This window comes from Salminus brasiliensis, chromosome 17 (assembly GCF_030463535.1).
Source record: "Salminus brasiliensis chromosome 17, fSalBra1.hap2, whole genome shotgun sequence".
Lineage (NCBI taxonomy): Eukaryota > Metazoa > Chordata > Actinopteri > Characiformes > Bryconidae > Salminus > Salminus brasiliensis.
The window spans coordinates 27,830,797-27,858,571 of NC_132894.1; the positions used below are offsets into that span (position 1 = coordinate 27,830,797).

The 27,775-nt window shown below is 41.3% G+C and overlaps 1 protein-coding gene across 1 annotated transcript; it reads right to left on the minus strand.

Annotated features, from left to right (window-relative positions):
• Positions 1-27,527, minus strand: pkd1l2b (polycystic kidney disease 1 like 2b). Its single transcript, XM_072661146.1, has 36 exons — positions 27,212-27,527; positions 26,243-26,401; positions 25,567-25,752; positions 25,092-25,202; positions 24,804-24,847; positions 22,223-23,835; positions 21,454-21,562; positions 20,646-20,778; positions 19,015-19,218; positions 18,770-18,915; positions 18,473-18,655; positions 18,238-18,378; positions 18,001-18,156; positions 16,927-17,051; positions 16,679-16,796; positions 15,368-15,499; positions 14,549-14,774; positions 14,237-14,427; positions 13,843-14,073; positions 12,569-12,670; positions 12,301-12,479; positions 11,010-11,156; positions 9,947-10,146; positions 9,618-9,856; positions 7,757-8,359; positions 7,555-7,663; positions 3,757-3,897; positions 3,492-3,677; positions 3,052-3,388; positions 2,175-2,308; positions 1,966-2,087; positions 1,263-1,423; positions 963-1,173; positions 758-859; positions 549-680; positions 1-221 (listed from the first exon to the last, which is right to left on the minus strand). The coding sequence occupies exons 1-36, from the start codon at positions 27,525-27,527 to the stop codon at positions 126-128; spliced, it is 7,725 nt and encodes a 2,574-aa protein (XP_072517247.1). The 3' UTR covers positions 1-125.
• Between the last annotated feature and the right edge of the window lie 248 nt (positions 27,528-27,775).

Genomic DNA, 27,775 nt, shown 5'->3' on the forward strand with positions numbered 1-27,775 from the left:
TTGGCTTGGAAGTGTGAACAATATTAATGCTGAGTATGAAAACTAAACACTATCCACTGACCCACTAAAACTACTGGAGACAAGGTGACAAAAGAAACTGAAGAAGGATGTGATGTAGAGAAGATTTAATGGTTCTTCTCATTCTTCTTTTTGGTCTTGATTCCCAGAAAGCTGCAGATCTTCAGAAGCATCAGGTCCACAATTTCCTCCTCTTCAGAGGGCTGGAGATGCAAGGAATATTGTTATTAGGTAACCATTTAAAAGTAGGCTGTAACACTTTGTTCACATTGCGAATCAGGTTTGTTAAAATTTGCTCAGATTTGAAATTACAGGCTCATCTAATATGTTGGGGCAGATTGTGCTTGTTTGCCTGTATAATCCATATTGGTTGCCACAGTAACAATGCTTTGTTCAGACAGACAATCAGGACAGTGGTGCTGATGGTTCTGTTCTGTTAATTATGATGGGGTGGTTTTATTAGGAACTCCTGTACACCTTAGTTAGGAATACCCATGCTAAAAACGAGCGGGGGGAGAAATATGCAGTACCTTGTGGTGTCGTTGCTCTTGACTGAACGCTTCAAGAATGACCGAGATGAAGAGGTTCAGCACCACAAATGTCATGAAGGTGATGCAAGAACCAATGATGAATGCACCAAGCACTGGGTTCAAGTCCAAAACCTGCCAAAGTGACAGAAAATGAAGTAAATGGTGGCTTAACTTCTGGTCAGGAGAGTATTAAAAAAAGCATCACCTACCTCTTCGTAATTGAATATGCCAAGCTGCAAGCTGACCATGGCTGTAGCTGCATCTATAAGGGTCTTGTAAGTATACAACTTCCAACCAAACAACAAATTGCTCTATTGAAGAAGAAAAAAAAAGCCCTAAAATGTCACAAATTCTATAAATTTCATAAAGCAAAAATGATAAATGTGGAATTGAAGAAGTGTACTGGACTCTCACAACAATGGAGTAGGCCAGGACCATAATAACTATGACCACAATGAAGCTGGAGATGTCAGTCCATGCCCGCTGCAGCGTGGAGGTGATCATGTTGAGTTTGGAGTTGAGGCGCATCAGGTGCCACATCTTTATGGTGGCCAGCAGAACCACAAAAGCCGTGAGATACCCCAGAGCTGAATCTGCTGCTGCAGTCTCGTAGAAGCTTGGGAACCTGGAGAGGGGTAACTGGAATATGAGCTCATACTGTTTGTGGGATGTGCATGCGGAAAGCTCATGGAGGAATTTATGCTGTTCTCTTACTGGTTTTTGTGGCCTTGATAGTACGCCAGGTCCTGGTTTCCCTGCACCATCCTCTTGATGAACACAGAAAAGGCTGTCCAGCTTAACAGAATGATGGCCAGTTCCAAAATATTCCATTTGTTCCTAAAGTACTCCCATTTCTGCTGCTTCATCAGCTTGCCCTGTTAAGATTATAGCCAACAGGCCTGAGAACTCTCTGTAATCACACATTTCAGTTTAATCTCATATCTGCAATTTTGTCTTAATGGCCGTTTCTAGCTGTCCTATGACAGAACAGGACTGTCTGGAGCAGATAAACATGAACCTTTTGCGCAAAGCCCCCAAGCATTGAGCTGTGAAGCAGAACTGAAGAACTGTGTTGTCTGGAATGATGGATGGTGCTCCATCCAATACTTTTGGGGTGAGTTGGGGCTGAGGTGGAGTGGTGATCGTCTAACATCCTGACCTTACTAACGCTCTTGTCGCTGAAAGCAACCAAATCCTCACAGCTGTGCTCCAAAATTAACTAGATTAACAAGATCAAAAGCAAGATTAACTCTTTTTAATACCCTTGCTTTCAGAAGAAACAGTGAATGAACAAGTGTCCGTTTACTTTTGCCCATACAGTGTTTTTATTCTTTCGCAACGTAAAACGACTGAAGCCATTTGAGTTCCGCTTTTCCTTATTATGTGAAATATTTTACAGATCAGGTGGACAACTTGCCTGTAAAAACATATAATAGAGGATGAAAAGGAAGTAAATGACCTCAGAGGCCAGCATATGAGTGCCGTCTTTGGTCTGGAAAAGACGGACATTTTGCAGCTCGGCCCGATACTGGAATGCTCCTGAGGGTAGCAAAAAGTGAGATTGACATTGTGCTTTGAAGAAATCACTGTATTTTAAAGTCTTAAACTTTAAAGCCATTTCCTCACCCACTGCTGTGGTTTCGAACATCAGCGTCACAATACAGAAGAGGTTGACGTTAGCGTTGTATACAGTAAACTCAACGAACACTGCCCGCGTAAATACGTCCAGCCATGTGTTATCAAATAGGTACTGTAGCACACTGTAGAGAAGAAGCAGACATTTCATTTAATCAGAAAAGCAGGAAAGACATTAAAATCCTTCAAAACCATTCACAGACCCTCAATCCCAAAATAGATATGTGATCGCATGGTGCATCTAAAATGCACTGGCAGTGACAAAGAATTTCAGGTGATGTCGTAGAGAAACACAATCACCAGATTATAGTCCCACCAGTTCTGAAAGGGATGGGGACTGTGTAGAGAAGAAGAAATCCAACCACTATTGAAGGTCTGTGGATAGCAGTGACCGGTGTGTGGGAAGGAAATAATTTAGGGGCGGGTTTCTTAAAACGTTCGTAACGCTAAATACCTCGTAACCTCATACTTAGATTCTTAAGAAGATTCTTAAAATTCCAAGCGTTCCCCGAAACTCTTCGTAACTAACGTAATACCAGAGACTAAGAATAGGCCTGTCCCGATAACTACGTTATCGACCTACCGTACAATATATGGGCATGACCTCAATATTGCCAATTCTATTTACTTGCGTGTATTTTAGTTGAGATGTTGGTCAGTTCTCAATCTGCAATCCTGTCTATAGTTGTGTTCCTGTGTCCGGTTGGCTAGGTAATGTAAGCTAATCTACATGGAACCACTCTTCTGCCTAACAGGACATAACTGTCTCCTTCAAATTCTTTACTAACGTTAGCTCTTTAATGTTTCGTGATCATCTGTGGGAAGCACAAACTGTTTGCTAGTTTCAAATCATTGAAGCAATTCCCACCTGCTTGCATCCTGCTGGTCAGGTCCCAGGTCCACTACGAAGCCTCCACCTCTATACAGAGCCACAGCACCCCAGACAGGGTGCGCTTTGAGTCTAGATTGAGTCTGGTACTGCCAGGGTGTGAGCAGTGTCTTAGATAAGTTGCCATCTATCCAGCGGTTCCAGCCTGGACCGTAGGAGCCCATGTCCTCCACCTCCCAAGAGTATGAAGCATGGCAGTCAGGAACAGGAACGGAGAGACGCATGGAACTGGCCGTCCTGCAGGAGTTCTTCTGCACTCGAACCTGACGGAGACGAGCGACTCCTACAAGTTTAGAGTTTCCATCGGTGATGAAACCTAAGAGGTTGAAAACTGAGCTCATTAAAGAGTTCACCTTTACCTGCAACACCTTTCAATCTGTGTACAATATATATCTGTATATATGTATATGTATAAGGACCTGAATGTTGTCCAAAGAGGTTCGTGAGAAGAGTGGTGTTGGCCCACGTGAAAACATCTTCATGGCTCATGCTGTCTGAGATGCCGTTGCCAAAGGTTTGCTGAATGTGCCGGGTGAGGAAGAAGGCATTTGGATCCCGCTGGCCATACGCAGCCGTGAGTAACATGGAGAAGAACCCTAAATAAACTGCAAGGGAGACAGATGTTTAAACACTCAGCTCTTTCTGCTTCTTATCACCATGAATCCCGGTATCATTTTATCTTACTGAGAATCTCAGTGATTATTGCAAAGGCTTTCTGATCTTTGACCATGCTGTCCTTTATCTTCCCAATATCAGAAGGAGGAGGTGGCTGGTAGAAGCTACATGTACTGTCCCTTCTGGAAATACGCACATCATCAGGATCACCTGTAAGCAGAAATGTAGGTTTATCCTCTGAACAGGCACTTTTTAGTGGGGACCTCTAACAAATTTTCAAAGGTCCGGCATAATTCAGTTTAATGCATTAGAAGTGGTTTGATGTGGAATGCTCAATTCTAGAGAAACTTCCTGTGTCCTCATCTGATTATATCACATTTCAGGTTGCCAGTACCCTAAACATAGTGTATCAACTTAGATCAGATGTCCTAAAGTAAGGTAGAGGTATGAGCAATACATTATGTGCAATGGTGAGAAGTAGTAAACACAACCTCCATAGCTAATCAACACAATCTTGAACTGCATCAAATTGAAAAGCTTTATAAATTCAGACTTGAACTTGTGCTAACACTCAGCAACTATACACTCCTTTAACCCCTTAAAAGCCTATGGTAGGCCGAAAGTGTTAATACAAATGTACAAATGATACAAACATTACCAAAGAATTGCCCCACCAGTTTGTACAGAAGTCCCTGTAGTTAGTGAGTAATACACCTTAGTGTGTAATTAGCCTTTCTGCGTTAAGTGGGTAATCAACTGTCTAAAAATTTGGAATACTGAAAATAATCAATGCCCACAAGGCAGGGGAAGGCTATAAGAAGATCATACAGTGCAGAATGTTATTAGGAAATGGCAGTTCAGGGGAAGTGTGGAGGTCAAGGTGAGGTCTGGAAAACTAAGGGTGTGTTTATACTTTAGTAATTAACCCTGGTGCGTTTGCTGTGTTAGTGCACTAGAATTCGCTAGAGTAAGTGTGAACGCTGCCTTTCGAACTCTGGTGCACACCAAACAAGCCTGAGCAGGGGCGGTTCGTTTTGAAGTATGAACACAGTTCATGGGTTCACTTCTGCCCGCAAAATCTATCAGCAACCCTGTCTGCTCACTCCACCAGCGCCATGCCGTCCTCATCTGTCTGTTTCATCATAGGTGAGTATTTGTGCTGACCTGCCCTCGTTTTATGCTTTAATGTCTGCCTGACACTTTGGTTTACACACTACCACACTACACAGTGTTTGAGAACTAGCCACCATTAGATTTGCATTCATTAGTGTAGTTCCCTCAGTAAAGACCTGTGTTAGTTGGGATGAACATAGTAGCGTTAAATTCTACAGCTTTAACGTACGTCCTTCTGAGAATAAAAAAAAAACATGGTTTAATACTGATAATCAAAACAATGTGATTTAATAAGACAGGTTTAGGAATCCAGTGGTTAGATTTTATCTTGCTAGTTATTGTGTGAATCAAGCAGGACCCACAGATACAGCCATGTTTCATATCTGTGTCATATGTTACCTTTTTTCCTTCTTTTGGTTTGATTGCAAATATGTCAGTATGAATGCAAAGCAAAACAGGACTAAAATGTACCATTTTCCTGCTTGGTCCAGAGCAAGAGAACCAAACTACAAGTATAAACTCACCCTAAAACAACTTTTGGAAAGAACTGCTTATATGCTGGTAAGACCAAAATCCACATACAGTGAGTCCAAGAAGTATTTGATCCCTTGCTGATTTTCTTCGTTGGCCCACTAATAAAGACATGATCATTCTATACTTTTAATGGTAGATGTATTCTTACATGGAGAGACAGAATATTAAAAAGAAAATCCAGAAAATAAATCTAAGGAATATATATTAATTGATTTGTATTTCATGGAGTGAAATAAGTATTTGATCCCTTAGTATTCATTAGCAGTTCTGGCTTTTACAGACCAGTTAGACACTCCCAATCAACTTGTTACCTGACCTGAAGCCACCTGTTCTCACTAATCACTTGTGTGAAAAACACCTGTCCACAGAATCAGACAGATCACACAGATTTCAAGTCTCCAACATGGGTAAAACCAAAGAGCTGTCACAGGACCTCAGAGTCAGAATTGTTGACCTTCACAAAGCTGGAATGGGCTACAAAAATATTAGTAAGGTGTTGGATGTGAAAGTAACAACTATTGGTGCAATTATCAGAAAGTTTAAAGAGTATAACATGACAATCAACAGACCTCGGCCCGGTGCTCCAAAGAAGATTTCGCCTCGTGGGGTGGCAATGATGCTGAGAACAGTCAGAAATCGTCCTGCAACCACTCGGCAGGAGTTAGCAAATGACCTGAAGGCAGCTGGGACCACAGTTTGCAAGGAAACAATTGGCAACACTTTGCGCAACAATGGATTCACATCCTGCAGTGCCCGAAAGGTACCCCTGCTGAAGAGAGCACATGTGGAGGCGCGCCTCAAGTATGCCAATGATCATTTGAAAGATGAACCAAGTTATTGGGAGAAGGTTTTGTGGTCAGACGAGACCAAAATTGAACTTTTTGGCCTCAACTCCACCCGCCATGTGTGGAGGAAGAAAAATGCTGCCTATGACCCCAAGAACACTGTGCCCACCGTCAAGCATGGAGGTGGAAGCATAATGTTTTGGGGGTGTTTCTCTGCCAAGGGTACAGGGCTACTTCACCGCATCACTGGGAAGATGGATGGAGCCATGTACCGCACAATCCTGAGGGACAACCTCCTCCCCTCTGCCAGGGATCTGAAAATGGGCCGTGGTTGGGTCTTCCAACATGATAACGACCCTAAACATACAGCAAAGGCAACAAAGGATTGGCTCAAGAAAAATCACATTAAGGTCATGGAGTGGCCCAGCCAGTCGCCAGACCTCAATCCGATCGAAAATCTATGGAGGGAGCTGAAGGTCAGAGTTGCCAAGCGACAGCCCACCAACCTTCATGATTTAGAGAGGATCTGCAAAGAAGAGTGGGCCAAAATTCCCCCTGGTGTGTGTGCTAAACTTGTGGTTAACTACAACAAACGTCTCACCGCTGTGCTTGCAAACAAAGGCTTTGCCACTAAGTATTGAGTGTGTTTGGCAAGAGGGATCAAATACTTATTTTCCTCATTGAAATGCAAATTAATTAAAATATATTCTTTAAAATTATATTCTGGATTTTTGTCTTGATATTCTGTCTCTCCATGTTAGAATATATCTACCATTAAAAGTGCAGAAGGATAGTGTCTTTATTAGTGGGCAAACAAAGAAAATCAGCAAGGGATCAAATACTTCTTGGACTCACTGTATGACTGCAAAGAAGAGGGTGGTGCACTGTTCCACTGTGCAGCACTGTGTCCACGATTTCCATTTATGGAAGACTCATAAGAAGAAAATATTACTCATGACATCCCAAAACTGAGTATGCCAGACCATCTAGACAAGATTTTGAGTTTTTGCTATGGACTAATAAAGTCAAAATAGACCTTCTTGGCCAAAATCATCAAAGGTACATGTGGGAATTCAGAACTAGGTTTTATGAAAAGAACACCCTGCCAACTGTGAAGCATGGTGGTGAATCTATCGTGCTTTGAGGTTGTGTTGAGGCCAGTGGCAATGGTCATATTGACTGGGAGAAAGGAAGAAGGGATTCCACAAAATGTCAGTAAATCCTGGATGCAGATGTCAAATCATCTGTTAAAAGGCTGAAGCTAAAAAGAGGACAGATTTTACATGAAACCCCTCTGAATATATTCTTATATCTTAATCGCTGAATCATGTAGAACATTTGATAAATCAATGGAATTCCACTTTAACCTGATGATTTAGTGCCATACTTTAGTGCCAACTGTCATACGTTAATCAACAGCATGTTGCGTAGTTACCTGAATAAGCAGGCACCTTGTTCTTCAACATGCAAATATAGTCATTGTCATCATCATCATCACCAACAGACTTCACCACTAAAGCAAAGAAGACTGCGAATCCAAGTACCTGCCAGGCACATGTCAAGGTAACAAAATGAAGAAAAGATGAAAATAAAATCAACTGTTGAAAAGATTTTGCATTTTAGCCAGTGCCCCTTACTTTTACAGGCTGGATGAGAAGAAGACTCTGAAAGAAGGACACCATCAATGAAATGAGCCAGCTAATGGAGCGCTCTTTTCCATAGGTCAGCCCATACATCATGGTGAAGTACGCCGACACGCCACTAGTGGCCGCTACAAGAAACCAGCCCACAAACACGAACCACCAGGGCAGGCCTTTCTGACAGCACTTCTTGCTGCCTCCACTGCTGCCCACTGCTGGGCTGGAGATGCAAGTGACCTGGAGTTTGATGGAGCTGGAGGAAAGATAGGGTTCTAGGAGTCCTTTCATTCTCTGAACCTGCAGCACAGCCTGACTGTAGCCCTCTGGCTTAGAGAACTGTGAAGGCCCCACCAGCCTTAATTCCTTTTCCAGATTCTGGAGCTGCTTGTGGAGATGCTGCCGGTAGACTGTGTAAACTGCAAATAAATTCTTTTGGGTATCTTCAATATCAAATCTCCCGAGAGTGAAGTTCTGCTGGCGAATGATATCTTCCACAAGGGATAGTAATGTGTTGATATCTGTTCTATTGGATTCCAGTTCTGCCTTTGAAATGGGGCACTTCGCTGCCTTAGCAAGTGAGCGAAGTATTCTTTTTATGTCCTGCAAAAAATGTGGATAGATAGACAACTTAACTGAATGTCAACAATACATAATGATAAAATATAATTATGTACTGTACACTGCACATAGTCCTATATGTAACAGGGACACAGTGTTATTGATGCAAAACATCTTATGCAGTGCAAAATCCTGAGTGCAAAAGTTTTGTAGACAAAGATTAAAGATGCTGTATACGATTTTAATCCAATACACTTTTTGTAAAATCAGTCTCTGTCTGTTTTTTAGCACTAAGGGGAAACGTCTGGCGTTTATACTCATCCCTGCTGCTGTAAATAAAGAAACAAACAAAGTGGCTCGGACCGAAAAACACAACCCTATTCCAGCCAGTCAGCCAAACTGGACAGGCAAAGGGGAGGGGAAGGGGAGATTGTGCTGAACAACATGTACTGTCCAGGAGAGATGTCCGAGAAACAGCCAAAAGGAATGGACATGCGGAGACATTGGTGAAGTGTTTGGATGGTGGAGAGACATTGCAGGTAGCATTGACTTGCTGCAGTTTTGCTAACCCACACCATAGCTAATGCTAACTTAGATAAAGCAAGACGGTCTGTACGCCCCCAGTGTTGTTTCCTTGGCAGTGCATGTGCATGAATTTGGGGGCAGAGCTTCTATAGGAGCACTAAACAGTGGGGTGTGTTTGTCTTGCTGATAGTCTTATAGATCGTATACACTGAAATGAAAGCTCATTTTAGACCACTATCAATGGTAAGTCGTCATTTAAATCACTTCAAGAGGTGATCTGAGATGAATTATAACCAGATGTACTAAGTGTAAATGCATCTGACTCAGCCAGCCCCATTCAGACAACAACCAAATCACTCCCCAGGAACCAAAACCCTTCTTAAAGCAGAGGTAACCCCTCCCAATACAACCAAAACCCTTCCTATAATGGCACCTTCATTGACTCATTTGCATATGGGAAAGAGGCCATCCCCTTCCACAGAGTTTAATTTACTAGCCTACTTTGCCTTTTTGCATCAAGCTTGTTAGTTTAAGCAAAGCACCAAACGAACAGGGCTGTGCAAATTTATGTGGTTTCCATAGCAGCAACAGAAAAAAAACACAAGGAGAAAAGCAAGCAATTATTTGCTGATTATGAGCTAACTTGTATAAAGCAGCCAGACGTCATTCTACCTGAATGTGAACGTGATTAAAATCTCGTCACAATCCATATGCAAGCCTGAAATAAACAGGGTCTAAGCTTCACTTTACAACAAATGACCATAATGAGACTTACCTTGATGACAAATTCCACAGTGATGTCTGTCTGAGCACACCACTGCGGAGAAATGTCTGAATGTTTATTTTTCTGTTGAGCAGATCCAAGCTTGGGGGACTGGTCTGATGTTTCCTCTTGGATCTTCTTCCGAGGACGGGTGAGTCTGAAGATGCTCACAATCAAGAGATTGACGGGGAACATGATGATGGAGCTCTGGATGCCAACCATCACTTGCTTCCAGCTGAACTTGATATTGCCTTTAGGTAGAGGAACCAATACTCATTTCATGACCTACAGTGGACCATGCAGATATTGGAGCTATATACTGTAGCAGAAGATAACTTTACCTACGTCAATGCTCTGCTCAGAAGGGTCATTGGGAATACCCCAGAACATGATGCCGGTCAGCATGGTGCAGAGCAGCAGAGAGAAGCAGCAGGAGACACGCTGCACTCGAGTGAACTTACTACTGGCAGGTCGACTGATCACGGAGAACCAGATGTGACCATCAAACAAATCTTTGGCTGTCTTCATGAAAAAGAGATTGCTGAAGAAAAAACAAGACAGGACAAGCATATTCAGCATTAGTGTTGGACACAGGTGGAATTTGGCCTTCGTCTTTAACCCATCCGTGCAGTAAACACACATACACACTGGTGATCAAACACACACTGGTGACAGTGGGCACATGTGCCCAGAGCGGTGGGCAGCCATTGCTGTGGCGCCCATAGAGCAGAGCTTGCCAAGTCTGGGTATCGAACCTGCAACCCTGTCTTTAATAGCCCGGTGCTCTTACTACTAAGGCTCTGTAGCCCACTTGCTAAGCTAGCCGTTGCTTAGCTAGTTCGGCTGCAGAGCCACCGAGTATTAGACAGCTCAGGGCAGCTGCTGTTGACTAACTGAGTATTGAGGATATTTAGAGAGCGAAGTTGGTGGTCAGTGGTGTTGGGTTTAACAGAAAGCAAAAATGCGTCAGGTTCCTCAGAGGTTGGAGGCGTAGCCGGCTATTCTACGTCTAGGCTTGGACAAGTTAACTAGCAGGCTAAACAAACCCAGCACAAACTGTGTTCCTGCTAAAATCACACACAGGGTAAAGCCTCATATCTGAGAACATAAAGTCGAGTTAATGGTCTTAGAATTGTTGGCTCAGTCGGGTTTGCTTGCTTCGCCTGCTTGCTTTCATTCAAACTCAGCACATCGCTAAACTTGCAACTATGCCCCCATCCTGTGGCTCTCTTAAATGCACATGAATGAATGTGCTATTTAGACAGACACAGAAGAAATATTTCACACATTAGACATTTGGAGATGCTGTATTAGCGTTATGAGGCCCAGTACTTCATTTGCATCATTTGCATGTTACTGTTTCTTTAAGAGAAACGTTTCCTATAGAAAGTAGGAGTGACTCACCCAAAAGCTTTTAAGTCAGTCTCGGTTGCTACAGGAAACACTTTGTCCAGAGTACACTCTCCCATATCAATGGCCAGCCATGAGCTGCACAAGAAGTGCCACTTCTGTCCAGTCTCCAGATCCTGCACCATCACCTTATTAACATACCTAATAAACAGAAGTTACTTACAGAACATATTACATCTCTTTATACAGTACTGTTCAAATATCAGAGACCATACTTCTTCATTTCTTTCCCATCAAACCATCAAACATCTTCTCTTCAGGGGAAGTTCAGTCTCAGATGATTTTTAGCTTCTTACCAAGTCCTCCCAAGCACTTTCAGTGATGTAGAGGTTTGGACTCTGGTGTGGTCAGTCTATTGTTCAGCTACTTGGTTTGATTTGATGGAGATGTTCTAAATGTTTGTTTCCTTTTCTCAATAAAACCTTCATGATCAGCTCAGAAACAGTTGGATTTTCCTCTCTCCCTCAAAGATGAAAGCTTGAGTTGTTGTTTTTTATGTCAATTTGAACCCTGTTTTGTCTCTTACCTTCCACATACCATTCCTTATGCAAGCATATTGTTATATCTAATCTCAACAGGAATATCTATTGAAAAATTACTGGGTTTTCCTATTCAAATCTCGAGCCATGCCACTTTGCCATCAGCGACCAGAGTCTGAGAAAGCACAATTGGCAGTGCTTTTTCCAGGTGGGTGGATGGCACTCTTTCCCCTCATCACTCCTAAAGAGATGTTGGTCATCACAGAACCCAATGCTTTCCTTCGAGCATGCCGGCTGCCAGTTTACCCTCCGAGTGTCGGGAGCATTGCTAGTGCTAGGGGAAGCTATGAATGGGTGGGATAATTGATTCACTTAAATCAATAAGGTGTTGTCTCTGACATTTGCACAGTACATACTGTATATGTATGCACACACACATTCACTCCATGCAAAGACAGTGTATCAACATCTATTGTCTGAAAGTATGTCACTGGATTTGAAACAAAATACTGATAAGGATGTTGGACTAAAGGATCCTTTATCATCCATAATAAAAAATTAAAAAATCAGTACTTGGTTAGAAATCATTTGCAGTTAATGTCTGCCTGAAGTTTGCAACCCACAGATATAATATCATCACATAGTCATTGTTTTGTTCCAGTTCCAGTGTGATGAATTACAGAGCAACAAAAAAAAAAGAGTCACAGTCTAAATACTTATGGACCGCTCTGTACATAGATAATACATTTAGCCTAAATTCTCATGATTGATCACTAAAATGAAGACCAATGCACTCTCCACTGTACCAAGCAGGATGTTTCCCAGAGTGGTCATGCCACAGTCTGATGCTTTGCAGCTCTCCTAGTGAGAATGGAGTGGTCAACAGGAACATGTCCACCCCTCCCCTCTCAAACACCGGCTTGTCTGGGTCAGTCAGATGATGGGGCTCACTCTCCCACATTGTTCCTGTTAGAGTCACTGTAACCTGCAGTAACAACAATAAAAGGGTAAATGCTATATTAGAACACAATGACAGAACTGCTGACGGAGGAATACCCAGATGATCCCACTGACATGTGAGGAAGTAGAGGCCCCGCGGCGATGTCCAGTGCTGACAGCCAACAAGTAACGATATTCAGCCAACGGATCATTATCCTCCAGCACCGTCACCTTCACCTATCAGAGCATAGGAAAACAGAATTTACTAGGGGTGTAAAAATGGTGAACTGGAAAGCTTTGATTGGACGGATGACAGACGTCTCTAAGCAATTCTCAATCAAGATCAAACTCTCGATTTTCAGACCCACAGTATCTTCATCATCTTGAGGACACTGGTGGTGTTTTTTTTAGTTTATTCCTAAAGCTGAAAACTTTGCTTTGGGATAAACTACCTGATGTGGAAAGACCACACTCACAGCTCAATGTTACAACTACTAACATGCAGCTCTATGGTAAGTAACTTTATCCTAGTTTCAAATATTCATTTGTCTAAACATGTTTTTCTATTGGCATATTTGGCCCATATTCACATTTTCTCAGATATGTCTGTGTCACATATTTAATAAAGTCATAATAACCATTTTCATCCCAAGTACTTGTTACTAGCCATGTCTCCCCCTATGATGCTACCGAACGTATGGAAAGTGAGGTCCAGTTTTTTTCCCTTCCCTCAAATTACCACTGACGCAAAGTTTTTGGACACCTTAATGCATTTAGAGCAGCTAATTGTGTCCGATAGGAAACTCCTTGGCTAGCATCATGCTGAATGAAGGAGGGGTGGGGGTATCCTTTCCAGGCCATATATATATATATATATATATATATATATATATATATATATATATATATATATATATATATATATTGCAATATTGCAAAAGACCAAGCTTGATGATCAGGCTACTGGTCTTCTGAAGGTGAACTTTTGGGAGCGAAATTACTGTCGAATGGATTCACAGCGCTGAGTAATTGCTCTGAAGGGGCGACCCAGCTCTGAAGACTCAAAGGGCAAATGTTAGCTTATCTTAGCACTGCGTTAGCCACTATGCTAACTGCTAAGCGCAGCTCTACACAGAGCCGTTGTGGACTGGAGCCGTGTGCAGCGCTTCACTCTCACCAGTATCACCAGCAAGTTATCAGCTATAATTACTTCCCTCCTTGAGTTTGTAATTTTATATGTGGCAAGTTAGCAACCATTAGCATGCTTACTAAACCAAAATTTTAAAAATAAAGAGATGTGTTTATAATCAATTATAATGGATCTCTTGCATTCTATGTAGCTAGATAAACTAAACGGCATCATGTGTGTTTTTACCCCGCTAGAATGCATGAAGATGAATTAGACAGACCTTTACTTGGTCCTGGAGGTCTTTTCTGCGTGCCCAGACCACTGTTAAAAAGTAGACCAGGAAAACAGCACCCACAAAACACACCACCACAGGATTTTTGTCGAAAGTAGCAAAAAGCTCAGCAGTGCGAGTCACGTCGACCTTGTTGGGCATGACAAAGAAAGAGCTCCCGAAGAACGTTAGGTGGGTGCACAGGCACTGAGTGACCAGCGGTGTGGTACGAGGCCCAACCTGAAAACACACACCTTTTCGTAACTGAGTGTACAGAACATGAGAGTTAAGAACAAAGGAAAGGTGTGCCAAGGAACTGATTGCTGATTCTTTTAGTTACAGGAGTACAATTCTGCATAATGCCTTGCTTTTCAATGTTAATATCAACTGCTCCATAGCTCACTCTGCAGCCGTAGTCACTCCAGTTGGTTCTAGTCTCGTCCCAGTACTTGCACTGAGCTGCAACGGATGTGATGAACACAGTGGCATTGGAGGAGTTCACACCTGGTTCCATGACGTGCCTCACTAGAAGATAGTAAACTCCTTCTTCAAGTGCCACGTCCTTGGGGCTGAGCACCCATGTGTACCTCGCCTCTGTGTATAAATATTGTATGATTTTTCCAACATCCAGCACAGAGGCAGTGCAGAAAATGTGGTGTGACATTTTTGTCTTAATTAATATGAAAATGGCTTCATGTGCTAGTAGAACAATCACCTGGCGGGTTCCCCAGCTGAGGAAGCTGCATTTTGGCCTTGAAATTAGTGTTGTTTGGATAATGTTGAAATCCCAGGGATAACTGCAATGTTGTCTTCTCTGAAGGTTGCAACTTCAAAACTAGAGATGCGTTGGGATTGGTGACGTTTATCGCCAGTGTGCTGTACTTGCTCAGGTCCAGGAAAGTACTGTTCAGATCCACAGCCTCTGACCTTGGTAAGAAAACCTAAGAATGGGCCAGATGTGTTTAGAAGCTCCAGAATGACACATGACAGTGAGTATCAAGAATTTTAGGCTTTATTTATGAAATAAGCTTTATTTCATCAAAATATTATTTTATTTAAATCAATTAATTTATTTTTCAGGAGACATTTCTGATGGGATTGGATAGAAGGTAGTCTATTTGCAAAAGGAAGGAGAAAATGGGACCTATAACAACCATGCAGGAGCACAAAACCTGCCCCACCAGACATACAACACTCACAGCTGTCATCATTAAGAGAGTAAAGAAAATCAAGCCCCAAGGTAAAAGTATAGGAAAAAGGTCGAAACACCAAATACTAAAACACTTGATTTAAGACCTAGTTGTTGAAGCCTCTGTTGCCTTTTCCTTGAATAAATATTTCCTGCTTTTTTTTTTCTGATGCGAAAAAAAAAAAGACTAGCACTTAATGGCAGTCTTGACTGGAAATGGAATTAGAGTTCTGTGGTCTGTGATGTTTGTATAGTACTGTACTGTACGAGAAATCTGTCTTGGTAAAACCATGGCTAATGTGAATGAATGGCATATCACCTTGTCTAAATTTTGCCCATTCTTACCTCAATCTCCTCACTGAGGTTTGCAACTGGGATGACAGAGCCGTTCTCTCTGGTGAGAGAGAGACCCCCCACTGCTCCACTTATGGGATCACCTTTACTCCAGGTGAATGGATTCATCCCAAAACTCACCATCTGTGACCAGACAAAAAGAACAAATCCCATCTCAAAGCTGTAATGGAGAGTGACCAGTCTTTTTAAAGAGGCCGACTTGATGAAACCAGCGAGCAAATGTAGCTTAAGCCATTGAGTCTTAGTTCTCCTGGATGATGAGATGCTTTAAATGTTAATAAAGGGCAAAGCAAAAGCAAGCTGTTCTTAACACACCAGTCCATAGAGGTTATATATGTAACTGAATCTGCAAAAACAGCCCATTTTGGACTTGCATTTTGTGATCTCATACAAACCAGCACATCTAGACGTATACAGTATATGTATACACCAATCAGCCATAACACTAAAACCACCTGTCTCATATTGTGTAGGTTCCCTCTACTCAGATCTGTCGAGGAATGGACTCCACAAGATTTGTGAAGGCATTCTATCCTGGTATCTTGCATCAAGACCTTGGCAGAAGTCCTTTAAGTTTGCAAGGAGGGCCCTTTATGGATCAGACTTGTTTGTCCAGCACAGAAAACTAGGAAATGTGAGGTCAGCATAGGCCTGCAGCTATGCAATCCCGTTTGCAGCAAGCCCTGTTGCTAGTTCACCAGTTGTGCTTCCTTCGATCACTTTTGGTAGGTACTGACTACTGCATACTGGGAACACCCCACAAAAAGGATGTTTTGAGGATGCCCTAACTCAGTCGTCTAGCTATCACAATTTTTTCACAATTCTAATTCTTGGCCATTTTTCCTGCTTCCAACACTTCAAGAACTGACTGGTCACATGCTGCCTAATATGTGTATCCCTCCCTTGATAGGTGCCATTGTAACCAGATGATCAATGTTATCAACTTCACCTGTGAGTGGTTTTAATGTTGAGGCTAATTGGTATTTATGCCTATTCCACTTATGCAGTTTGGAGGAGCTACCTGTAGGTCTTGGCATTTCTGGATTGTTGGAGGCTTCTTTATGTATCTTGCTGTCGCCTCTTGGGCTGAACTTTCTAGGACAGCCTGACCAAGCCATGTGGGCCTTATGGTGTAAGTATAAGTGTATGATAAATATATGCAGTGGGCCCTTTAAGTATATGATATGTATACATTTTATATACTATATACTCAAAGGGCCCATATCATATATGTATAACATACACTATAAGTATTTGATTAGTCCTTTTAAGCAAGTCTAGCAAACCAAAAGCAACCCTCACCCGCACATCCACTGGCTCCTCTGACTGCTGTATTCCAGGACCTAAGAATGGGAGCCTGAAGGCTGAGCTGTTGTGATCAATGCTGAACAACCGATTCTGAAGCTCATCTGGTAGCAGCCTAGGAGATTAAACAAAATACAGAGATCTTCAGAGAACAACCTCATCACCATGCCATCGCTTCCCTTGATGAAGCATGATATATCTGCTGGGTTTAGTGTTTCAGTAGCTCCCGGAAAATGATCACTTACCTGTTGACATACAGACGAATCAGGGGTGAAATGAGGAAGAGTGGCTCCTGGTTTGGCTTTTTATTGGCCAGCAGGGCACTCTGTATGTTGTCGGTTATTTTGAATATTATACTGGTGATCTCCCTCTGAAAGACAACAGGAAAGTGTTTGCAGTCGGAAAAGGCCATAACCCATAATGCAAGGCACAACATATCTACTTTAAAGCAGCATTATGCAAGAATTGAACTGTTTATACATTACATGGCATTAACATGCTTCTAGGTGTAAACACCCCCAAGACTCATTGTGTTCACATTATGATTGGATCACTTAAACCAGAGACGGAGGTGGTCAGAGATGGATCTCGTCCACATTTAATGCAAATTTTAACCGATTGCGTTTTCTGTGATCGGCTTCAGTCAGGCTAGCAAAAATACGTCTGTCTGAAAAAACATTAATACAGTACATCATTATTATTGTGGCTCTTGGTCTCTCTCTCTTTCTTTCTTTCTCTTGCTCTAATAGCAATAACAGACGCTATTCTCACTATTACAGTTCGGTGGAGCGTCAGCATTTTAAGGTACAGATTCTACATACTGCGGCTTTAACCCATCTGTACAATCTGAAATCTATTTTTTCAGCATGTAAAGTTTCAAACTCCAACCAAACTTGCAATCCCCCGGGCCAGCGGGCAGCGCATTAGACCACCGAGCCACTGACGAGGGGAAAGCAACAAAGCGGCATGGCCCCCAGGCATGGTTGCAAGATTGAATTCCAAGGTTTGATTGCCATACTAAACAAATTTCACCAGATTTCCCCAGACCTTAGTGCAATATAATCAGCCTCTGGTTAGAATGTAATGGAAATGAATGGAATGGAATATGACAACAGCACGAATATTGCTATGTATACACATAGCAATGGCGATGTTGAAACAATATATTGTGCAGCCCTAGTATCAACAATTTAGCATCAATCCATCCATCCCAAATACAGAAGAATTCTGTTTCTTATTCTAACATACGGTGCAATTACTGTTAAGTACGTTGATAAAGGTGAGGTAAAGACCCAACATGCCAAAATACAACTCCGTACCTGGTTATCCATGTTGGCAGAAACTTTGAGGATGCTACTGGCAGCCTGAACAATGGGTGTGGCTACCTGCATCATCGGTACAGGAACATCTCCCTCACTGGGTGACATGGACTTAACGAAAGTACTGACCTTGTTGAGAACACAACACGTCTGTGTCTGCGGATAAAAAACACACGTCAGAAGTGCTTAAATATTCCCGTCCAAAAACATTTGGTACTTTCTGTGTACTCGTGGTACCTCAGCATTAGAGGTCAGCTCATCCTCCTGTGCCAGAAGGCCTAAAACAGTGTCTGCAGTCATCTGTGCCTCCCGAAGAGCGCTGAGCGGCTTTCCATAGCTTAAAGCTGCACACAGGTCTGCCAACATCTTCTCCCGCAGCTTCGGAAAGAAACAATTACAGCTATATGTCAAGCTGCAGTCCTAACTTCACAGTTTTCTAAGGTCGATCTTACAGAACCACTGGAAATTGTACCTTCCTCCTGGCACTCTTCTCCCCTCCGCTGTACAAACCTCTGTTCAGCTTAACGGAAACAGGCTGAAACATCTGAGCTAACATGGAGGCTGAGAACAAACCGTGCTGCTGCACCTGAGTCACATAACGTAACACAAGAGTCTGCAGATCCTCAATGGTGGAGTCATAGCCAGCGTCTCTAACCTGTAAAGTGCAAAGTGAGCTCACATACTGTGTTAACTGCCCTTTACAACTTCTAAAATGTAAAGAGACACATACATCAAATGAATACGAGTTCCTGCATGGGTAATAACCAACCTGAGTAAACAGAGTAGTGTTGATTGTATGACCATCTGCATTCGTAACAGTGACTTTCAGCCCAAGGCTGTAGTGTCTGCTTTTGTCCCCCAAAGGAAGGAACAGGGACCTCATGCCCAGCTCACTGCCACGATACAAGGAATCACCTACAAAACAGGGGAACAAATGCATTTACCTACTGAATACACTCCCATGACCTGAACTGAACTTTAGGCCTGTAATGCTGTAAGGACGTCCACTTTCACCATCCAAGGTGGTCAGGCAGAAGGAGCAGCAGTCCGAGCAGCAGAAATGATCAGCTGTGATGCATGTTATGTTGAAAGGAGAGAGGATATCACCAACGGGTGGGTCAATGGAGCAGGTGGGTGGACTGTTTGGTAGCGGAGTTGTTGGGACTTCGAACAATGGTATAGTGAAGTCACCATAACCAGACTTGCCATCTTTTGATCCTGTTGGACAAAAACAGATAGAATTCCTTATTATTTGTAAATGTTAAATATATACAGTGGCATGCAAGCGTTTCAGCACCCCTGGTCAACATTATTTGGACTGAATACTTATGAGAACAGATGATGTCTGGATTTCCAAACGTCATAATTAAAGATGACACATTTTTTTTATATACTTGAAGTATTTAGGGCCCAAAAAATTGGTAAGCTGCATGGTAAAGACTTAGTTAAACTCCCTTTAGCAAGATTCACAGCTTGTAAATGCTTTTTAGAGCCAGCAAAGGGTCTTTCAGTTCTTGTTCTTTTTGCCCATTCGTCCTTGAAAAAGATTGAATCATTCTGTAAAATTGAGTAAAATTGTGGGACAGTTTTGCATGCGCTGCTCTTAGACGTTCCTTTAAACTTCTGACTTCTGAGTTTTGTTGGTGAGAATGTAGGCAAGGTTTCCTTCTGATAACTCTTCCATGAAGGTCATATATATGCAGGTGTCACTGCACAGTAGAACAGTGCACCACCACTGATGAACCCACAAGTAGTTTTCTTCGTCTTCCAGAACTCAACTTGAGCTCCACTTGACCTTTGAAAGCTGCTTCTAGCCGTCACCTGCTACTGATTGTTGAATACAGTTTAAGGAGTCAGAGTCTTTATTAAGCTTGGTAATTTGCATCATGTGGGCCTTCCTAATGATTATTGTGAACAAACCTTAGCCCTAATGCGCTAATTACGGTCTGGGACCTTGGTAAAGGTTATCCTAGAGCGTTTTCACATCTAGTTTGTTTGCTCAGGTCCTAATCAGTTAAATAGTTTGTTGTTTGAACTTGGAGAATGTATGACTTGGTTTAGTTTGTTTTCACATAGGACAAACAACAACAATAAACCATGTGAGAACATTCTCTGCTCATTGATCTGTGCAGTTTATGTAACGGCAGATATGGCATTAGTTCATAGCTGCAATAAATATCTGAGGAGTATATCAGGTTAACTCCTGGCTACAGGAGCTCTTTAGCTCAGACTCACAAGTACACCTGATAGTTCGGTCGGGTCGAGGCCAGATTAGGCCATTTGGGACTGGACTGAGACTTCCTCAAAGATCTCAGCCCTGTTGTTTTGGCACGTATCCACAAACGATTACTGTGTTCACACCTCCCAAACAAAATGCACCAAGAGTCTAATTTAACCAGACTAAAAAAGTCCAGGTGTGGAAACACCGTTGTCTATTTAGGTTTTCAAACCTTTAGTATGTAGCTGCTTTCCTTTAACTTTTAAAGATGAAACTTGTATTTCATTTGAAATACAAGTTTCATGCCTATTTGGGGATCCGTTGGCGATCCAATTTGTGCCTTCTTCTGGAGAGTTTCCAACATTTAGGCACAAGTCTTGTTTGGACAGGGATATGTGCTTTTAAAAAACAGGAGAAATGTCCATACCATATGCTACTACTCTGATATTCTGCTTTGTAGCTTTCAGAGTTGCACTAGGCACGGTAAATGTGTTGACATTTGACGCCTGTTGTTTCAGCAGCATCTGTCCTTTGTCCTTACTGCATGAATTCGACAGGGCCTTCAAAAAAGAAACAAAATACATATATTTAATCAAGTATAATATTATAGAGTTGGCTTGGGTGTGAATCTGAACATGTTTTTAAACAATTAAACCATATGAATAAAAAGTGAGATTTCATCACTTTGGACAATAGCAACTATACAAAAATAGTAATGCTGGACGATATGGTTATATCATGATTAAGTATTATATCATGATATTTAAAAGCCTTTTCACGATACACAATATTTATATTTTCATGATACACGTGATTGCATACAAAATGTTTCAGTTGTGACAGATTTTTAATAACTACCATCCAAATACTCTCCCATACTGAGTACAGTGATTTTTATTTAAAATGTGATGCACCTCATCCACCTGAACCAGATCAAACGTGCAGTTTTTTAAGCACTGACGACGTCCTGGATAGGCTTAAAAAAGCATATTGTACATCACAAAAACAAAATGCCACAAAACGATCCTGTCATATCACCCCCATGCCTACTACACAGTATTCACCTCAGACCAATCAGATGAAGCATTGTAGCATTTATCATATTAAATGTTGGACAATAACGGTTTAACAGGCATGAAGACAGCTGCAGTGAATATGCTTTATAAAGCATACAGTAAAATGTAAGAAACACGCTGTGGGTAAACAGATTTGTTATAATTAGAAGTACGAATTACCGAATTTTTTGTGGTATCTTCAAAATACCACAGTATCTTCTGACAGTCTGCACATTCTACGTGTAGAGAAACAGCATTGTCAGCATGCACTGGATCACAGTTTGAACAGCTGAAAGAAAGAGATACAACACAGAAGCTTCAGTATGTAGACAAAGAAGCTGGATTGGTGCCAGCTATAGCTGAAACATGCAGTACGGCTTTGCAGCTCTGCACTAATTCACTGCTGATGTTATCATGAGATCTGGTGCTTTAATGATGAGATCGAACAGGAGCTTTAATGAGTTAACAAGAAAACTGTAACTACAGAATGGTTCTCACTTCCAGGCAGTTGCTACGCTAGGTGAAAGCAAGGGTGTTGCTGCATGATTGCTATGGTGTTGGTGTGTTGTTGCTAGGAAGGTGTTTATTGGTTGCTATAGTGTTGCTATGTGTTTGCTGTGGTAGTACATGTGGTTGCTGTGGTGTTGCTATAGTGTTGCTAAATGACCGTTAGCTGGTTGTGGGTCCCTATGTTTCTATAGCATTCCAAGTGGTTGCTATGGTGTTGCTAAGTGACCGTTAGCTGGGTGCTATGGTGTTGCTTATTGGTTGCTAGGATGTTGCTAGGCAGTTGCTTTGGTATCCCATATAATTGCTATGCTTTTGCTCAGTGGTTGCTATGTGGTTGCCAATATATATATATATATATATATATATATATATATATATATATATATATATATATATATATAGTTACTATGGTTATACAATATTACAAAATGTATCTTACGTGACTTTAATTTGAACCGCACTGCTTGTAGAGACAGTAACACATGTGCTTTCTGACTCATTGGCCTGATTCTCACTGGGATTCTCTTTTCCAGATGTGTCCTCCGTTGAACTTGACCCAGTATTATTGTTTGACGGATTTTTTGAAGTGTCTTCTTTAGAAGATCCATTTGATGGTCCGTTTCCAGAATTGGATTGATTATCTTTAGAGTTGTTGGATTGGTTTTCTGACTTGTCTTTAGATGCATCAGTGGGTTGCTGATCACTTTTGTCTGAATTCCCGTTTGAATTTTGATTGTTGGAATCTGATTTGTCCTTCGATCCATCATTTGAGGAGCTGTTGTTGTTTGATTTGTCATTATTTGAAGAGCTGTTCCCGTCAGATTTGTCATCCTTTGAAGAACTGTTCCCATCAGATTTGTCATCTTTTGAAGAGCTGTTCCCATCAGATTTGTCATCCTTTGAAGAGCTATTCCCGTCAGATTTGTCATCCTTTGAAGAGCTGTTCCCATCAGATTTGTCATCCTTTGAAGAGCTGTTCCCGTCAGATTTGTCATCCTTTGAAGAGCTATTACCGTCAGATTTGTCATCCTTTGAAGAGCTGTTCCCGTCAGATTTGTCATCCTTTGAAGAGCTGTTCCCATCAGATTTGTCATCCTTTGAAGAGCTGTTCCCGTCAGATTTGTCATCCTTTGAAGAGCTGTTCCCGTCAGATTTGTCATTCTTTGAAGAGCTGTTCCCATCAGATTTGTCATCCTTTGAAGAGCTGTTCCCATCAGATTTGTCATCCTTTGAAGAGCTGTTTCTGTCAGATTTGTCATCCTTTGAAGAGCTGTTCCCATCAGATTTGTCATCCTTTGAAGAGCTGTTCCCGTCAGATTTGTCATCCTTTGAAGAGCTATTCCCATCAGATTTGTCATCCTTTGAAGAGCTGTTCCCATCAGATTTGTCATCCTTTGAAGAGCTGTTTCTGTCAGATTTGTCATCCTTTGAAGAGCTGTTCCCGTCAGATTTGTCATCCTTTGAAGAACTGTTCCCATCAGATTTGTCATCCTTTGAAGAGCTGTTCCCGTCAGATTTGTCATCCTTTGAAGAGCTGTTCCCATCAGATTTGTCATCCTTTGAAGAGCTGTTCCCATCAGATTTGTCATCCTTTGAAGAGCTGTTTCTGTCAGATTTGTCATCCTTTGAAGAACTGTTCCCATCAGATTTGTCATCCTTTGAAGAGCTGTTCCCGTCAGATTTGTCATCCTTTGAAGAGCTATTCCCATCAGATTTGTCATCCTTTGAAGAGCTGTTCCCATCAGATTTGTCATCCTTTGAAGAGCTGTTTCTGTCAGATTTGTCATCCTTTGAAGAGCTGTTCCCATCAGATTTGTCATCCTTTGAAGAGCTGTTCCCGTCAGATTTGTCATCCTTTGAAGAGCTGTTCCCATCAGATTTGTCATCCTTTGAAGAGCTGTTCCCATCAGATTTGTCGCTATTTGAAGAGCTGTTCCTATCAGATTTGTCATCCTTTGAAGAGCTGTTCCCATCAGATTTGTCATCCTTTGAAGAGCTGTTCCCATCAGATTTGTCATCATTTGAAGAGCTGTTCCCATCAGATCTTTTGAACTTTCCAAACAAAAAATGAAAAGATTTCTGTTTATTAGGTAGAGATGTATTTGTTTTAGAATATGCATAATGATGTACAACCACCGGTCAAATGTTTTAGAACACCCACAGTTTATTCAGCAGTCCACTGGCAGTAGTGAATGGCCCACGTAAGTCTATTTTTCTTATTCTATTCTTACTGCAGTTCCACCTGTCAAACCTGCAGCTCCAAGTCTTCTCCTCAGTATGTAGGAAACTGTACTCATCCTACTCTGGCTTTATTTGGCATTTCTCTAAAGGAAAGAGCTTCACGTAAGAGTCATAATGCTCTACATGTCTTTTCTTTGTTAAGTGTATTTTTCTAGATTGTGATTATGAGAGATATTATGAGAGCAATCCAAACATGCAATGTTGTCTAAATACTGCAGTAGAGAGTGCAGTAACACAGTCTGTCCCAGCACTGCTTTTCTACAGATTAAGGATTATACTGTGTTTATAAATTGAAAATTGTTAGTATTCATTTTCAAAGCTAACTTTAGGCCATGTCTGTAGACCAGCTAGGTCTATAGGGCAGTTTCCTAAAAATAACCTTTCATTCACAATTTAAATTAGTTTTCTGTTTTATTTTTTTCCCCCTCAAAAGCCCTGGCAGTTTACTGCTTACATTTGTACCATTTGAGGTCATTGGACTATATTAACCTATATTAACCAAGCCTATGGCCCGCAGGTGGGCCAAAAGTGTCATTACAAACTTCTGTTATCAAAGAATAGCCCGACCAGTTTGCACAGAAATCCCTGCAGTGTTAGTGTAGGAGTCATATGCCTTAGTGTGTAATAAGCCTGGATGTGGTAGGGGGTTATTTGGGCTTGAACTGGGCTTGAACTGCTTAAATATCAATTAAAACGGGTAAAATAGTTTCTTTCTTAAACTTTAAACCAGTAGCATCTGTTTGTCAGTGATTTCCTTGGATCATTTTACATCCAATTACCTTTTGGGAGGATGTTTTGGCTTCTGTTGCTGATATTTTGGGCTCTGTGGACGGACAGTACAATCAATGTGAATCACAAGGATATATGTATAAATGAGAATAAATGAATAAATTCCATGCCTCTTACTCTAAAACCAGTGCTGAAGAGAACACATTGGATTGTCTGTTAGCCCAAGCATTATATAATACCTATATGAACACCAATTGGTCAATCTCTGGTAGCATATAAACACAGCACGGGATGCACATAGCATTTGACATGGAAAAAGAAATGGATGGATCTCTAACCATTGTTGCAGTGGTACTTTACTGACAGGTAATTCCCCGGTCCTGGGCAAGGCTCTTCAATGGACATTACATCTGCAGCCACTTCACAAACTTGCCGCCCATTGCAGAACACTGTGACATGAATAGGAATATATGCTTTTATCGAGAGCCATTATGACGAGACATGATTATTTCATCAAGCGCAATCATTCATCCTTGAAAGAGGAAAGGAAGAGGCTTTTAATGCACAATGCAGAATCTGAAGAGGGACGTTAACCACAATACAGACAGTCCATACTAAATAATACGCTAAATCAATACATGGTTGCTCAAATAAAGCCATTGTCTAAAGGCAATTATTGCAGGTAAATATTTAAGCTTAACTTGGATGAACGCTCGTGAACTGTCATTTATGTATTTTAGCTTTGTTTGTTTTGAATAGAATTGCTTGTGGATCATGCAGCACAACAAAACACAATAAACTAGGTCTCTATACCTGATACCAAATCCAAAACCTCCACCCAGCTGCAGTGATGTAATGATGTTAGAGTCTCAGAGCGTCTGGTTCTGCAATAATACGGTGTCTTCCTGCCGTAGAAACTGTCGTCAATCTCTATCACCTGACCAGATCCACACTTAAGCGTGGCCTTCTGGTCTGCACAGGCTAGAGAGTGGCCTGACTCTGAAATGAGGGCCAGAAAAGCAGTTACAGTAACTGCCCAGCATATGAGTGAACTGATATACCTGTATTAAAATGAACATATGATATAATATGATATGCCCTTTAAAATAAGGATGCTGAGATAATAGAAGAATCTGTTTTGGTTCCCTAAAAACCTTTAAATGGAAATTTTTCAAAGAATCATTCATTAATGAGATCTGTGAGAGCATTTTTAAGTTCCCCTTGTACGATTAAAATGCTTAACATTGATGGAATATTTGTGAATGCGTAAGTGTACAATTTACAAAAACAAGCCGTATTTCTCAGTAAAAGCTCGACGCAATCACAACATTTCACACACAGAGAGCCAAGATGAGTTACATTATACTGCATAACAATAACAATTTTTTCAGGATACAATGACTGGATAATTGGATACAATACTTTAATAAATCTACAATGTACATCAATATCAGTATACAAATAAACTGTTTTAAAAAGTAGTACAAACCAAACTGGCAGATAAAACTGAACTCCTGGCTGCAGTTACTGGTTGTTTCCCATTGGAATCCAGAATGTTTAGAGATGTAGCCACAGCCTGCACCTGGGAATGCCTCACCAAGCCAGTTAGAGTAACTCACATCAGTGCCATCCAGCCAGGACAGAGAATCTGTAGAGACGGAAATGAAAGCTGTCAGTGTTTCACTGTTAGAAATGCAAATGTCTTATTAGTTTAGAGCTGATTGCTCACATACACTTAAACAGAGATTTTCTTATTAGGAGTTATGGAGACATGCAATCTCTGAATAGGGTTTATTATAGTGCAGTTCTGTTACCTCGCTGATATATGTATATATTTATTAATAAATATATATTTATTATATATACACTATATGTTTTATATGTAATCACAAAAAAATTTTGTAAACACTGTGTTCATTAAAACATTAAAAATTACATTAAAATTGTCCAAGGAAAAACATGTATCTCCAAAATAGTGACTTTACAGGAGGAGGAATAAAACCTGCTTTACTTTGAATGGAAGTCAATGTAAATTGTTCTTAATGTAGATTTGATTCCTAGTCATCTTAGAGCATTTCTATTAGTATATGCGCACACTGTACAGGGCAGCTACAGGGTTACTGGAGATACTGGAGATACAAAAATGGAGATACGTGTTTTTCAATGGACAGCAACGATATATACATAATTTTTGACATTTACTTATCCCCATAAAACATGTTGCTGATTGCACTTTTGTTGACATTTAACTTCAACTTAATTCAACTTAATTTAACTTAAATGAATGTACTTAATTTATAGTAAAACTGGTCTACTAACATCCCTGATTACAACAGTATACCTGAGGTCATGTACATATATAAGTATCTCCACTAGAACTTCCTCTCGTGTACACTGCCAAGTGAAATCAGTGAGTTAGATGAACAAACCCATATTATCCATCATGTCACCCACTCACCCACAGTGGACTCCTGACTGAGGTTAAAGGAGGTGGGGGCGAGGCCCAACCACCAGTCCAGCTCTGGCTGCAGGTGTTTCTCTAGAAACTGCTGAGTCTCATCGTTCTGGATAAAGGCCAGGCGTCCACCACCGCGCTCGCACCAGCCCTGAGCGCTGAAGAAGCTAAGCTTTAGATCAACAAACTGAAAGCAGGAGCCCTCAAAGGCCTGTTGCTGCTCAGGACAGGTCGGAGCGTCTGCGTCCACTTCACCATCGACTGCAGGGATAGAGAAGACGACCACGAGTAGCAGAGTGGAGAGAGTGTGTGTGGCCATCTTCATCTCCTCACCTGCACTCTATCCCAGCAAGTCTCTCCCAGCATCGCTCTCTGTTTATAAAGCAGGGGTGACGTCAGCTTGCAAATGTCTGCCTAATAATAATTAGGCATCCATTAGAACCATTGTCATGCTCTCTGACAATGGTTTTGATGGATGCATGTTATGTCTCAATGCAAGTCAAGCTACAAAGGCTGCGGGTAAATGCACTGTGAGTGAATGGATAGATTAATTTCATAAAGAATTAC